Source organism: Strigops habroptila, chromosome 10 (assembly GCF_004027225.2).
Source record: "Strigops habroptila isolate Jane chromosome 10, bStrHab1.2.pri, whole genome shotgun sequence".
NCBI lineage: Eukaryota > Metazoa > Chordata > Aves > Psittaciformes > Psittacidae > Strigops > Strigops habroptila.
In genome coordinates, this window is record NC_046359.1 from 40,347,219 (window position 1) to 40,362,100 (window position 14,882).

Consider the following 14,882-nt stretch of genomic DNA (forward strand, 5'->3'; position numbering starts at 1 on the left):
CCTTAGGGGGTTTGCTTAGTAAAGCACAGCAATGACTGCAGAGATTACAAGGGATTAGCCCCAGCTCTCGATAGGACAGAGACTACTCTTAATGCTCAACCTACCTCAGATGTGGAACTGGCAGCCAGGAAGAAGAACAGGGATAAAGGGAAGCAATGACCCAGGGTGTGCAGGGCACTGAAATCCTGCCTTACCAGTAGGGCTGAAAGCAGCACTGCCCTGAGACACACAGTTAACTGTCTGCTAATAAATGTCTGTGGGAATGGCATGGAAGGCATTTGAAAAAGGAAAACGAATGCCTCCTGCATAATCTACACCAGATTTTGTGAGGAAGATCATGCCAGCATCAATTATTCACTGGAACAGGCAAAAATCCCAAATAAATAAACAAACAACAAAAAACCAAACCTAAGCTAAATGGCAAACAAGTCAACTTCATACAACTAATTCAGGTGCATGAATTTAACTCCACGGAGCACACTTCATATCCCTGGAACATGCGTTATTTGCCTTCAACTGTAGTAAGATTCCTTAACTTCCTATACAGTCAAATGCTAAGCGGACTCTACAGGTACCTGGTATATTTTTGTACTGTTAATCTACAAAACCTTCACCCAGGTACGCACAGAATCATAGAATCCAAGACTGGTTTGGGTTTGAAAGGACCAATCCAAACCCAAATGCAAAGGACCATCCAGTTCCAACCCCCTGCTATGGGCAGGGACACCTTCCACTAGAGCAGGTTGCTCCAACCTCCGTGTCCAACCTGGCCTTGAACACTGCCAGGGATGGGGCAGCCACAGCTTCTCTGGGCACCCTGTGCCACCGCCTCAGCACCCTCACAGGGAAGAGCTTCTGCCTTAGATCTAACCTGAACTTCCCCTGTTTCAGTTTGAACCCATCACCCCTTGTCCTATCGCTCCAGCCCCTGATGAAGAGTCCCTCTCCAGCATCCATGTAGCCCCCTTCAGACACTGGAAGCTGCTCTGAGGTCTCCATGCAGCTTCTCTTCTCCAGGCTGAACAGCCCCAATGTTCTCAGCCTGTCTCCATACGGGAAGTGCTGCAGCCCCTGATCATCCTCGTGGCCTCCTCTGGACTTGCTCCAACAGCTCCATGTCCTTATGCTGAGGACACCAGAACTGCACACAGTGCTGCAAGTGGGATCTCACCAGAGCAGAGCAGAGGGGCAGGATCACCTGCTGCTCACGCTGCTTTTGATGCAGCCCAGCACACGGGTGGTTTCTGGGCTCAAGCGCACATTGAAGCAGCTCATGTTCAGTTTCTCATCAACCAACACCCCCAAGTCCTTCTCTGCAGGGCTGCTCTGAATCACTGCTCTGCCCAACCTGTAGCAGTGCCTGGGATTGCCCTGACCCAGGGGCAGGACCTTGCACTTGGCTTTGTTGAACTTCATGAGGTTGGCATTGGCCCAATGACAATTTATGGAATGCACACAGCTGGGATGCCTGTAGGAATAATCACCGGCTGTTCTCTCAAACTCCAGGGCAGGAAGAATCAACATTCAGTGAGAGCTGGCGTCAATTTTTCATGATCCAGTTTTCTGAAGTTTGGATTTTGTTAAAACTGATGTTTTGGAAGAACAGTTATCACCACATCAACAGCTCATTTCTATTTCAGCAAGCCAAGACACTGTTGCTGTTCCCTTTGTGATACTACAAAAACCCTCTTGTTGATTGAAATCTCAAGCAAAACATCTAGACTAAGCTCTGCTCTCGACTTCACTGCTGTACACTGGGATTAATACACTTGACTGCTTCCCTGATCAATGGATTGATCTCTGTTTGAGGATTAACAGAAAGCCTCCGGGGTATCTCACCTCTTATATGCCTGTGTAAATATTCATAGTCAGTGGTGGTTCCTTGCAAAAAGGACGATTTTCACTTTTGTTTTAATAAGGAATCACAAATTCCTATGATTTCTCCTCTCCCCATTATCTTACATGAGTTCCTTGTCCTCTTGGCTGTGATCTCAGCACTGATTTCATCACATCTTTTAAAATCACGTCATCAGATTAAAAGATCAGTGCCTTAGTGTGACTGTGGTCTCCTCCTTTTAGGCACACAGGAATACTGCAAGTGGATTCAAGGGGCACAGCACTGAGCATACCAAGACTCTTCCTAAATTAATGCTTATTTCCACTCATTTAGATTACAAGACTACTGTTCACATTCTAAACCACATTACACTAGGTTTTACTCTGCCATTTTAAGCCAGTAGCAGAAGGGCTTCTGCCTCCATCCCCCAAGTTCTGCAACTGAGAGAGGACCAGAACTTTTATTCATTTATTAACTTTATAGTTTGCTTGTTACTAAAAGCCTGAATCTCTCCTTCTATGTGTATAGGATTTTTAAGTCTCAGTATATGCTGAGTGTTCTCTGAAGGCAGATACGCACCTAAATACCCAATAATACATGACAGTGGTTTTCTGGTGCTTTTTATCTTCAGAGGATTTCCAGCAAGTTCACAATGTCGATCTGCATCTGAGAAGTTTAAAGAATAAAACCCAGTTTCAATATTTCAACATCACAAATAGAATTAGGACACACCACAAATCTCTTTTTTTCCTTTTTTCTCCATCAACGCTCACAATGATGGATATTTAAAGGCAGGCCAGGCCCTCATTCATGCAACTGATGTTGTTATTTTTTGGTTTAAAGTTAATGTAAGTTGTAACACAAATGTGATGGCAATTTTTGCTTGCAAAGTCTTTTTGGAGACAGTCAGCCAGGCAAATGGAACATGAAAACATGAGTATTAAAATAAAAGCAGCTCATAAAAGCAGTAAATTAAGCATAATTTACATTGAATTCTTCCTTGTTTTCTACAAGGTTGTCTGGCTATAAATGGGGTAATACAGAGGTAAGAATTTAAAGTTGAGCCTACTGATTTTGGTCATGTCTTATTCGCATGGTATGGCGATTCATGTAATCCTGAGTAAAAGAGAACACAGGGGCTATCATGGCAAGATGAAGCTTAACAAGAACAACCAAAAAAGACCCTTTACTATAAACTTTTGAACAAAGTGGTCAGTTGTAACTAAGTCTCACAAAGCAAAAAAGTCTCAAAGATAGTAAACGAAAATAAGTAGTTCAGTAACTACCTTAAATGTGCTGCTACAACTAGGAGCTCACACCTTTGAAGGCACTGCAGATAGGTAAGCAGAGAATCTGTCTAAATGCCCCAAACATGTAAGTGTTACTATGAAGAAGTTCATGCTTACACAGCAGAGTCAATCAACTTAAGGCAAAAAATTCACAATTCACTAGGCTTCAGTAAATAGTTTCAAGACTCCTGGAACTATACTATCTCTTTTTAAACTACTCAGAATGATTGCGTTATGTGTCTTCCAAAAGCACGTAAGTAATCCCCATACCGGGCTTCCAGTATCCCCAGAACAGAGGTATTCTGGTTTGTACAAAACTGCATTCCTATGTTTGCCTCTGTAGCTCTAGAATTCTCTCACATGGATTGCTTCCCACATATACACACCTGAATGTTCACCTTTGTATAGGTTTCACACAAGCACATGCAGAACTGCATTTTCTAACAAGCTTTACAAGAACTAGATATTCTAAATAGATGATGGTAACTGTAATTCCACATTGTCTCTGCCTTCTGTCTTACCAAAATGTTCCTGTTTGCTTCATTCCAGCACACGAGATGGGAGTACACAGTCACATGAAGAGAGGAAGACACTATACAGAACAATTTGCAATCTCTCTATACATTCTATCTAGCTCTGTGCAAAAAACATGTTGGTCACAAAAAACCACAGCAATGACTCAAATAAGTACTTCAGAATGTTCACAGATGTTTCCAATCCAGCAGACAATGTAAAGCTCATTTCAGTATATTAAGGGATTTACTTGAAATTTTGGAAACACTAGCTGGTGTCTGGGCAGCCCAAAGGTTCCAGAGCCCCAATGCTGAGTACATGAAATACTTGATTATTTTAGCTTAATAACAAAATACACTCAGTTCTCAGTATCAAAAACTACACTGAACCTGGTGCCTGGAATAGATTTAATATTCCACAACACTTGAAATATTTTAAGTGACAGAGCAGAATGACATGACTCCACTGTCTCCCTTCGTAAAATAAGCACAGACTAAGCGGTAACTACTTCAGAGTTACTTTGGGAGCAGTAAAGCATCGCTTAAGAAGTAATTAGCAAGAAAATTTTCCATCTACACGTCTGCACTGTAAAAAAAGCTATTGAATCATGGCGAGGTATTAATGTGCTGACTGAGAATACAGACTACAAAGGGAGCACAAGTTCCATGCTGGAGGCAAAGCATGTTCACCAAAGGTACTGGGTGGGTATCCCAAAGCACACCTACCTATCAAAACAGCTAAATACATTTATTAGCAGCAAACTTTAATCTACAATATGGTACTGCCATAAAAGGTGTAGTACAGTTTATGCTTGTAATGCACTACATAAGGAGAACCATCAAAGCTGGATTGTTTATCACTCTCAAGTGTAAAACCACAGCATAAAATTTAGATAGAAGTTGTCAAAACCAAAATGAAAACCAAGTCCTAAAATCAAATATGGGCTCCCACAGGAACAATGAAAACCTCAGGAAGGTCAGGGAAACAGTGGAAGCTATGAGAAAAGAAAACAACCCTAAAATAAAATAAAGGAGTATAATATTTGATAAGTATTTTTTCAAACATATCAAAAGCAGAAAGTATGCTAGTGCTGTAGCAATAAGAGATGATTAAGGTGTGAGGACAAGACATGCAAGACAAAGGCATGTCAAAAAAGCTGAGTAGATTCTTCGCATCAGTGTTCACTGCAGAAGAACATAAAGCAGCTCAGTTCCAACATGCTTTGACGAGGGAAGCATGAGAACTGTGTCACATCAAAGTGTCCACACGACGTACCACAAAACAAACTGGTTAATGAACAAAAACAGATTACCCAGACCAGGTGTAATTCATCCGAACGGAAATCACTGAGCATGTACTCTACTGGTGTTTAACTAATGCTTAAGCTGGTCTTAGTTCAAGAGAACAAAAACATGGCAAGTGTGATAACATTCTTCAGCAAGTAGGTCTGCAGAGTGGCGAAAGGGTTGAGTTATTAATAGAGGCATACAGTTAAATGTAGAAACATTAAGGGAGCCAACAAAGACCTTGTAAAGGGAAAACATGTTTAATGCTCTCACGTTATTCAGCAGTGTGGCCTTGCAACAAGAGGGACAACTGCAGGAAACCACGTCCAGACCCTGTGCCAAGTTCTGGGATACCCACTACAAGAGATGCTTTTGGAACAAGTCCAGCTATTGGAGACACCAAGCTGGTGTCTGGAGTGCAGGACACACAGAGAGACTGAGGGAACTGGGTCTCGTCAGCCTTGAGAAGGCCAAGGGGAGACCTGATGGCCATCTGTAACAACAGAGCAGCAGAGCACAGAGAAGACCCAGCCAGACCCTTCTCTGAGGTATGCAGTGATAAGACAACATACTATTTCTGTCTGTGGCAACAGACGCAAGCTGGGAGATGGAAAATTGTTGTTAGATGTAAGGAAAAGACTATTTACTGTGAGGTTGACTCAACACTGGAAGAGGTGCCTAGGGAAGCCGTGGAGTCTCCATCCTTGGGAGATACACAGATCTCATCTGGACAAGAGGCCCATGAGCACACAAACATGCAGGGGGTAGGATAAGAGACCTCCAGAGGTCCCTTCCTACCTACATGTGCTGTAAACCAGTGACTGCAAGTGCCACAGGTCTTCCAGGAACCTCTGAAGGAATCGTGACATGTACGCATGCAGCTGATCTGGCATCCAACATGGCATTTCAATTGGCTCTTAACAAACTGTGTCACCAGACTGTCAAACTGTCCCAAGGTAAAAGAGAACGGTTTTCTTCAGGGATTAAAATTAATTGTCTGTGTAATCCCCAAAGGATCTGTGCTGTTCAACATTTAAATGATTGGGAAAAGAGGCGATCAGAGAGCTAAAGTTTCCTGGTAAGAAATTCCTGAGTATAAATAAGCTAAAACTGATGGCAAAGTACATCAGCAGCACCATGCAATAAATACAAGGCTAAAAGGCTAACACACAGATGGAATGATGAGTTCTATACCACCACCGTGCAGAAGAAAATCCATGGAGTCAGTGTTAATAGCGTTCTAAAAATATCAAGACAATACTAAAGAGTGGTCCCTTGAGAGTAAAATCGGAGTATTATAAATTATGATAGAAAAATAGAAAACATGTGAGACTAAAATAATGGAAGACCTGTCCCTTGAAGTACATGTAACCTGGGGCACTACAACCCTAGAGAGGACACAGTATAACTAGAAAAACTCCAGGGAACAACATCACAAACCACAGTGGGAAACAGATTCTTCACATAGTTTTAAACAGACCAAGTTCTTCACCTAGAAAAGGGATGACTGTTGTGGGTATTAGAGGCCAATGAAGTCAGGAATCTTGTAGAGAAGATGACAGTGAATGAGGCTTGTTCTTTCAGATTTGAAAGGGGGTTTTAATGATTTCCTGGTTTTAAAAAACTAGATTTACAGGTCTCCAAGGCTTAGACCAATGTGAGGAGTTATTTCTCTTTGACATTCCATCATCTCTTTATCAAAATTCAGATTATCTAATAAACATACTGTGCTCTATGTATTCCCTGAATTGTATTTTTCTTATAACTTCGGGAAAGAGAGTGTGAAAGAATGAGTCTTTTTTTACTGGCTAATAAAATGAGGCATAAATTGCATTCAAAGACAACAGCAGAGAATATATTTTCATCCCAGTGGCAGCCAAAACATCTTCCATAGCTATCAAAATCAAGGATGGAAAACAGTGCTTGTGAACTAATACCCGTAAATGTTACTCACCTCAGATGAATGGGTAGTTTGATGTCAGTAAAACACAGGCTGTGTGCTTACAAGACAGATCAGTAACATTTTGCATATTCTACTTAATTTTCACTTGTCTTTATCAATCCAGCCTGTAAGAAGCAAGTGCTGTGCACCAAACTTGTTATTAAATCTGCAGGTTAAAAGGTATGTTGTTTTGATTGTGACCAGTATACCCATTTCCAGATAACTATATTATACAGATTCATATATTAGCATCCACTGAAAACATTTTGACAATCACGACTACACAGACGGAGTGCAGTTACCCGAATTTAAATTACTATAATTAATACATAAGAGTTATAATGGTAAAACTGTATCTGATCAAGGGAAAAAGATCCCTCAAAAACCTTCCTGTGCTGAAGTAAGAAGGTTCACATATATCAACATGCTCATAAGCTAGAAACAGATCCAATCTTGCCAGCAACTGCCTGAAGAAGAATGCCCACTTTGGCTTCCTCTAATTCAGAGACCTTCCACAGTCAGGGTAGTTTTGATTAACTTTCAAACTAAAAAGAAAGTATTTTGCCTAATTTAGAGCATGAGAATTTCCTCTTACTGAAACAGTTCACCAATTCTAACTATTTCTAACAATCCATCAGACAAGTTTATTGCCAGCACCTACAGTGAGTCTATTATTTTAAGGCAGAACAAGGTTTGAGGTTTCCATGATGGGTTGTGCTCTTAAGCAGGAGACACCGTGCCCTCTCAACCTCCTGGTGGCCATCCCCAGATTGCATGCATCATCTCCTCTAGCTCCTGCTGGCATCAGAGCAGGGGCCATGCTACATGGCTCATTAAGGAGAAAAATCTAAGTCTCTGCACTAACTGAAGGACTAAAGAGCATAGAAAGGGCCTCGTTTTCTGCCAATGGATATAATGGGCTGAAAGAGCTGTTGTGGGTGGAATCACAATAATAAAGATGTTTTCTTTCTGAAACCTGGTTTCGCCTAAAGGATAGTTGAGCCTGAGATGAGCGTTCTATCCCTATGATTCTCTTCCATGCTCCTCCAAGACAAAAGAAGTATCTGCAGATGAATTTGGGTGGAATGCAAACATCAGTTTGCTTTATGAGCCAGCTCACCTGGCTTTTTCCAACTTTCTCAGAGCTGGGAATGAGCTTCATTTACAACCTGGCACTACAACAAACTGCATAAGACTAAGACAACACAAAACCTGGTACACTGCTGGGAAAAGTGCGCTACCACCTCTTGTCTTTAGATTTTATGGTTTCTAAGTGTTGGTCTGGTGCCTACTGCAATATAGTAGAGAAATGCAGCTACATTTTGAAGCACTGGTTTGGTACACACAGGGTCAGGTGAGTCTGACAAAGCAGCTAAGCAGTCATTAGATTCAAGTTTCAGCACACCAACATGGAAAACAAATCCCAAATCAATTCTTAGATTTAAAAATGAAAAAGATTTAAAAATGAAAAAAGATTTAAAAATGAAAAAAGATTTAAAAATGAAAACAGATTTAAAAATGAAAACAGATTTAAAAATGAAAACAGATTTAAAAATGAAAACAGATTTAAAAATGAAAACAGATTTAAAAATGAAAACAGATTTAAAAATGAAAAAAAGATTTAAAAATGAAAACAGATTTAAAAATGACTTGCATCAAGCTCTCTTTAGGAAAGGATCCAAGGCATTCTCAGGAAGAGAGTGCATATTTAGTTCTAACATTAAAATCTACAGTGTGCACTCAACATAGGTCACCAGATATAAGTACAGGAACAAAACTAGAAAACTTTTAGTTTTATCTTTAAATTTACTTACTTACTAGTGCTTACTAGAGTAAGGATATGCCAACAACAACGCAGGTAAGAGCACTGTACAATTCCACAAAGAGAGACAATGCCAGCAACAGAGTGTGCATGTGTATGCATATGTACACACAAACACAAGTTCAATTAGGTATCATTTGGTTTCTGCTATTTATATATTTATAACTGTTTTTTTCCTTCTATTTTTTCTCTTTCTTAAAGCTTCATCTTCTTTCAAACTGAGTTACTGCAGGGAGGGAGAGAAAACAGGGATATGAATAAAAAAAGATTTAAGGTTCAAGGGAACTCCATGATTCAGCAGAAATCACTGCCAATTGCACACATTAAATGGTGCGATTCTTCCCTCTCAGAAAATAATTCTTATTTTGTATTAAGGATTTAAAATATAATCCTTGTCCAGCCTTAGACACACTTCTTCCATAAAGTACAATCCACTTGGACATATGACCTCCTTAAATCTGAAAGCTGTTCCTGAATTGCACAGCTTTGAAAGAAAGAAAATGGCCAACAGGACAACTAAAGACCAGGACAATGAACAGAAATAGTCACCATGTTCTGGACAACTGCAGAAGTAGGTCAAGAGTTTGCATGTGAAGGATGGCTGGTGTTAGAGTACATAAGAGGAAAATAATTACTCAAAAGCAGATTTTAAGCCTCTATAGAGTAAATTTCTTAAAATCAACAGTGACATCATCTGCATCCCAGTTAAAAATGCTGGGAAAATATTTAGCTTTAATCTAGTAAACATGGTTATAAACCCATCATCTAATATTCTAAAAAGGTCTCTTCAATTCTAACACAATTCACAGTATGATGAGCCAGCACAGCTCATCTTGGAATACCAAGTGTCTGCTCCAAGAACTGCATCTATGAAAGTCTGGGAAACACAACCAGACAGCACAAGCAGCAAAACAACGCTCTCAGCACAGACACAAAACCTGCTGAAATAGTCAGTGACTTTGCAGCAGAACTTATGCATATAAAGAGGACAACCCATAACTAGTGAATTTATCAGTTCTTTCTATTTTGGCTACAAAAAGAACAAACATAATATAGAATTTTATTTAAAACTAAAAGTTAAAACTGCAACAAGCAAAAAGAAACAAAGATGCAACTATGATGTAATAATAATCATGGCTATCACCACCATCTGATCACCAGAGCAAACAAGGGCTGGATTACAGGCCAGATTTAAACTCTTATGCATCCTCAGCTCCTTAATTCTTCACCAACCCCACTGAGAAAAAGTAAAACATGTACAGATTTATGCTTTCTGCTCAGCAGAAGAATCAACACACAATATGAAAGCAAACTTTCACACTGCCTAGTAGGAAGCACGGTTTTTATGTCACAGCATTGATTTCCCCTCACTGCCCTGGATTTGTTATAAATGAGAATTTTTTGTAAGTGAATGAGGTAATAGTTATCTCCTTTTTAATTCATCTGAATTTTTCCCCTGCTTGAAATCTGTTGGAGGCAGCCAGACTTGATTAAATGAATTGGTGATATGCTGGACAAATGAAAAAAGAAAAATGAAAAGCAAAAGTGTATAGACAAGAAATGTTTATTGAAAAAGAAAATAAAATTAAAAGACAAAAAAAATGGGTGGGAAGCACAGCACACAGAACTAAGAGTTAAAAAAACATCTTACATTCTGCCTTAATGGCAGCACAGTTAATAGGGACAAAGGGACGTCTCGCTGCCTGCCGCAGCCGCAGGGTGTTTTTGCAGACCTGACGGGCCAGCTTTGTCCAACACGTTGTGTGAAGAAAGAAAGCCTGACGTGTTTTCACCGCCGACTTTGGGCTCCCAGTGTTACGAACTGGAGTTCCCTGTGTGGCCTGCCGGGACAGGTGAGTCCGAACATGGGATTCCTACAAAAAAAACCAAACAAATAATCAGAACACATACATCTGAATTGCAACTTTAAAAAATTACACAATTTGGATCAATTCACAAGGCTGAATATATATATATACATCACATGTATAAGCATGTATAATGTAGCATATATAAGCACTAGACAAAAAAATGGGGCTTATGTATGAAGCTGTAAAAAAGAGAACTCTTTTTTACAAGGTACCGGAGAGGGACTCTTCATCAGGGACTGTAGTGACAGGACAAGGTGTGATGGGCTCAAACTTAAACAGGGGAAGTTCAGGTTAGATATAAGGAAGAAGTTCTTCCCTGTGAGGGTGCTGAGGCACTGGCACAGGTTGCCCAGAGAAGCTGTGGCTGCCCCATCCCTGGCAGTGTTCAAGGCCAGGTGGGACAGAGCCTTGGGCAACATGGTCTAGTGTGAGGAGTCCCTGCCTATGGCAGGGGTTGGAACTGGATGATCTTAAGGTCCTTTCCAACCTGTCTGTGATTCCATGATTCTATTGTGGGTGGATATATAATGCCATTCTAGATGGCATTTTATAGGGAACACACCATCTGACTGACAAGATGACATTTGTCCACCAAAAAATGCATGAAATGGATGTTTGCTGATCTAACAGTCAAATAAAGACAAGGAAAAATAAAGACAGGAAAAGGATTAAGAAATTGAGCTTTGTAATACCGAAGTTGAACACATATATAAAAAATTCATATCATTAAATATTAAAACCACAGCAGTCTCATGAAACCCCGCATTTCGTCCTAGGAATGTTTATCTACACAATCCTACCTCTGTAGGCTGGCTGGAAGACAGTTTATCTTCATCTGTCTGTGTGGGCATTTTCAGGCCACCATATTTCTTCCAATAAATCCAGCAAGATGCACACAACCTACACTGCATATTAGGAGGACCCCAAGAATACCACTGGTGAGACTGCGGAGCTAAGGAGAAGAAAACAGCACACGTAAAGTGGTGCATGCTTCATTCAACATAATAAATCCAAATGATGTAATAGATGGGTGTATATGGCCATAATATATGGCATTAGAAAAGCATTATAACATACATATTTAATACATTTGACATGGAGGAAGTAAGAACTTGAATTTTTAGGTGATTTATGTTTTACAAAGGCACCCCAGAAGTCAACTGCAAATGGAAATTTCAAAAGTGCTTCCCTATTTAATTTTGAACCAAGGACTTTATATTGCCAAGAAGACATTTTCTTCCAGCAGACTACCAAAAAAGTCCTATAAATCCTCTACTAGTTCTAATCTTACCTAGGTTTATTACGTTGCTTGTTACTTACTAGAATTAATTAAGATCTGTTTTTTTGCTCAAGTCATATAGAGCACTTATAAATCAAGATCCCCATATGAAAAGGACAAGCACATCTTCTATTGAAGTCTACAGAAGATGTACCTTTATTTCGTGTGAAGACTCTGCAGGAGGCAATAATTTAACCTTTTTTCTTTTTGTCATCTTTCACAAGAAAACTCTTCTTAAAAAAAAAAAAGTGATTTGAAAAACAACAGTTTTCATTTAATTGATGTTTGAGAGACAGGCAGCCGCAGCCACAGCAATGGTATGTGAAGGCTTTTTCAGTCTTGCCATTTCTGGATTTTTTAATATCTACTCTCATATAACCTATGCTGAAGGCTGCTATTTCAAGAAGTCCAACAGGGACCATCAGAAACACACAAAATAGTAGGAAAAACTCAACACACCAGCCCCCAAACTCCAAACAACAATGGGGGGACATATAACACAAACACACCCCCAAACCAACTCAAAACCCCTGCAGCCTTGAAGAAGAATCAAAATTAACACTGAATCTAGTACTCTTAAGGGAAAGGAATAATGTATCAGGGCCATCGTATTCTACTGCTTCATCTTTCTGAATTGTTAAAAAAAGAATAAATCATAAAGTGCATTTGAATATTGGCATTTCATCACTATCTTGAAAGCGGTTTTAACTTAAAAGTTATTTCAGCTACCGAAGTCACTAAAAATTATCATTTGTAGCATGCAAGTTGTTAAAACCAGTGCAGATTAATATTAGCCAAACCCTCTGAGTTATTAAAATAAAATAAAAAAGAAAGAAAACTTTACTTACTGTAGCAGCTTTCACAAGCCCGACCTATTAGAGAGGCCTGTGCCTGATATGAGGCTCCCATTGCTCCATTGACTGCAGCAGGTTTCCCATTGTTGTTGGATATTTGATTAGGATTTGGTTTATTGCTTTAAATAAAAAAGAATAAAATTATTTTACCAATCTTTTAGTCAACATGAAAACAATCTAATTCTGGAATTCTGATGTGTGGTGACAACATCTGTAAAATCTGCTCTAAACCACAAGGCTGGTTTTTATACTCTGCTTGTATTTTCAGCACTGTCAGAGACTTGCTATCTGAAGAGCTGCTTTGATACTCAAGTTCATAAATCTTTCTGAAATGCTCTCTCATGGTCTGAGCTATTTGGCAAGCTAGTGAAAGCTCAAGTGTCAGGTCAAGCATTAACAAAACCTGACATAGCGCACAGTTTAAGAAGGGGGTTCCAGTCAAGACATAAGGCTTTACAAAGTGAGGCTGGACGGACATTGGGTGAAGTGTAACAACTAAGAGTAGTAACACTGCCTGCAATACTACAAGGCTGTCCATCCTAGAAGATGGCATGAGATGGTTAGGACTTCTGCTGCCTCCTATTTCAAGCAGCAGCACATACTTCCACCAGCTGCAGTAAATGTGAATGTCTCTAACCCTGGCAAAGCCCACCCGTGTAACATCAGGCTGTTCTGTCTGGGTTCTGTCCTAAACTACTTTCAGAGAAGACTGAAGAACTGGATTTGCCTTTTTATTCTTTTCTTCTTTTGGTTATATTGTATTATTTTACTTACTAATACTTCAGCGAAGAAGGACTTTACAGGTCAGTTAATTCAGACAGAATCAATATACTCCTCACTAGGTTAACTACAATATTTCCAAACTCCAACTTTGTGGGTGTTAGTTACCCCTCCGACAGACTACACCCTCAATAAAATGCAGGACTGGATACATTTTGACCCCAAAACTATTCATTGCTTTAGGCAGCATAAAATATATTCAAGATTAGTTAAAATGAGTAATTGAAGAAACCTTTGGTGTGTCAAGTCTCTGCTCCAAATGCCAGTAAGCCTGCCTCCTGCCTTCTCTTTTTTCACTACATCCAGTGAGAGACACAATTTCCAGATACCCTTTTATCAAGTACCTTGGGCTCAAGGTACAAGAGAAGGGATCAAGACATGATTACACCTCTCACATTATGATTTCTTGCTTGGTTGCGTTCCAGAGAAGCTATGAATTGAAAGGGACTCACCGGAAATGCAGACAGAACATTACTTTTACAGGAAACACCTCACGATCAAGTTCAAAAAGGTACTGAGCTTTGAGAATCAATTCTACTCAGATTTCAAATACAATAAAGCAGTCCTGAAGCAGAGCAGGAGCAATCCATTTGCCTACCAGTGCCCCAGACTGCACAGTTACCATAGACTTGACAAGTCCTACCACCCGCATACCATTAACTGGGGTTTTGCCTTGAGGAGACAAAAGACAGTAAGAAAGAGAAAAAAATCCTACATTTTCCAAACAGGTTGTGCCATCCCGTGCAACCACTCCCTACTGAGAATGTACTGGCAGAAGTCCTGAATTGTCCAAATAGACCAAAGAAATTATATTGAAAAAGCATTCTGCAAAGACTGAACATCTTTCAGTTTTCCTACAGCAGCCACTTTCCTGAGGTAATGAGGGAACACTCATAATTAGAGGTTTCAGCTTTTTTTGAATGGCATCATTTATTAGAGACCTAAGCTTCCAAACTCACATTTCTCCAGAGATGAGATTAAAAGAATGAATTTAGGAAGTCTGCTGTTTGTGTTATTAAATCTGTTTAAGAGAGAAAAGTCTGTATGCAATATGGAAATGAAGTTCTATTGTACGCATTTTCTACAAGTCGTTGAAAAACAATAGCAGATTTTTAAAGTCTTTCATTTGGTATTCTAGTATTCCGTGATACAAACACTCCTAACAATGGGAAATTCACATATATGTAAACTGAATATACCCACAAAAAGCTTAGAAGATCATAATCTGTAAGCTTTTCTCATAATCTTGAGGAAGTTATGAATATGAAAGAGACATTACATCTTGTTTCTGTGAAGTACATCTTAACAAAAGCAGGTATAGCTTCGAGTTTAAATCTAAAAACCCCCTCAGAAGAAAACCCATTTCATTGATAAGACTTGTTCAAAGATAAAACATTTGGGGCTGTGTG

The 14,882-nt window shown here is 39.5% G+C and overlaps 1 protein-coding gene across 6 annotated transcripts in view; it reads right to left on the reverse strand.

Moving 5' to 3' along the window:
* MTA3 (metastasis associated 1 family member 3) overlaps window positions 1–14,882 on the reverse strand; it is a 136,041-nt gene that overhangs the window by 43,413 nt on the left and 77,746 nt on the right. For all 6 annotated transcript variants that reach the window (XM_030499822.1, XM_030499824.1, XM_030499821.1 and 3 more), the window contains 4 exons: window positions 12,688–12,812; window positions 11,361–11,512; window positions 10,341–10,563; window positions 2,417–2,503 (listed from right to left, as the gene is read on the reverse strand). In XM_030499822.1, coding sequence (XP_030355682.1) covers window positions 2,417–2,503; window positions 10,341–10,563; window positions 11,361–11,512; window positions 12,688–12,812 — 587 coding nt within the window. The remainder of the gene's footprint in view (window positions 1–2,416; window positions 2,504–10,340; window positions 10,564–11,360; window positions 11,513–12,687; window positions 12,813–14,882) is intronic.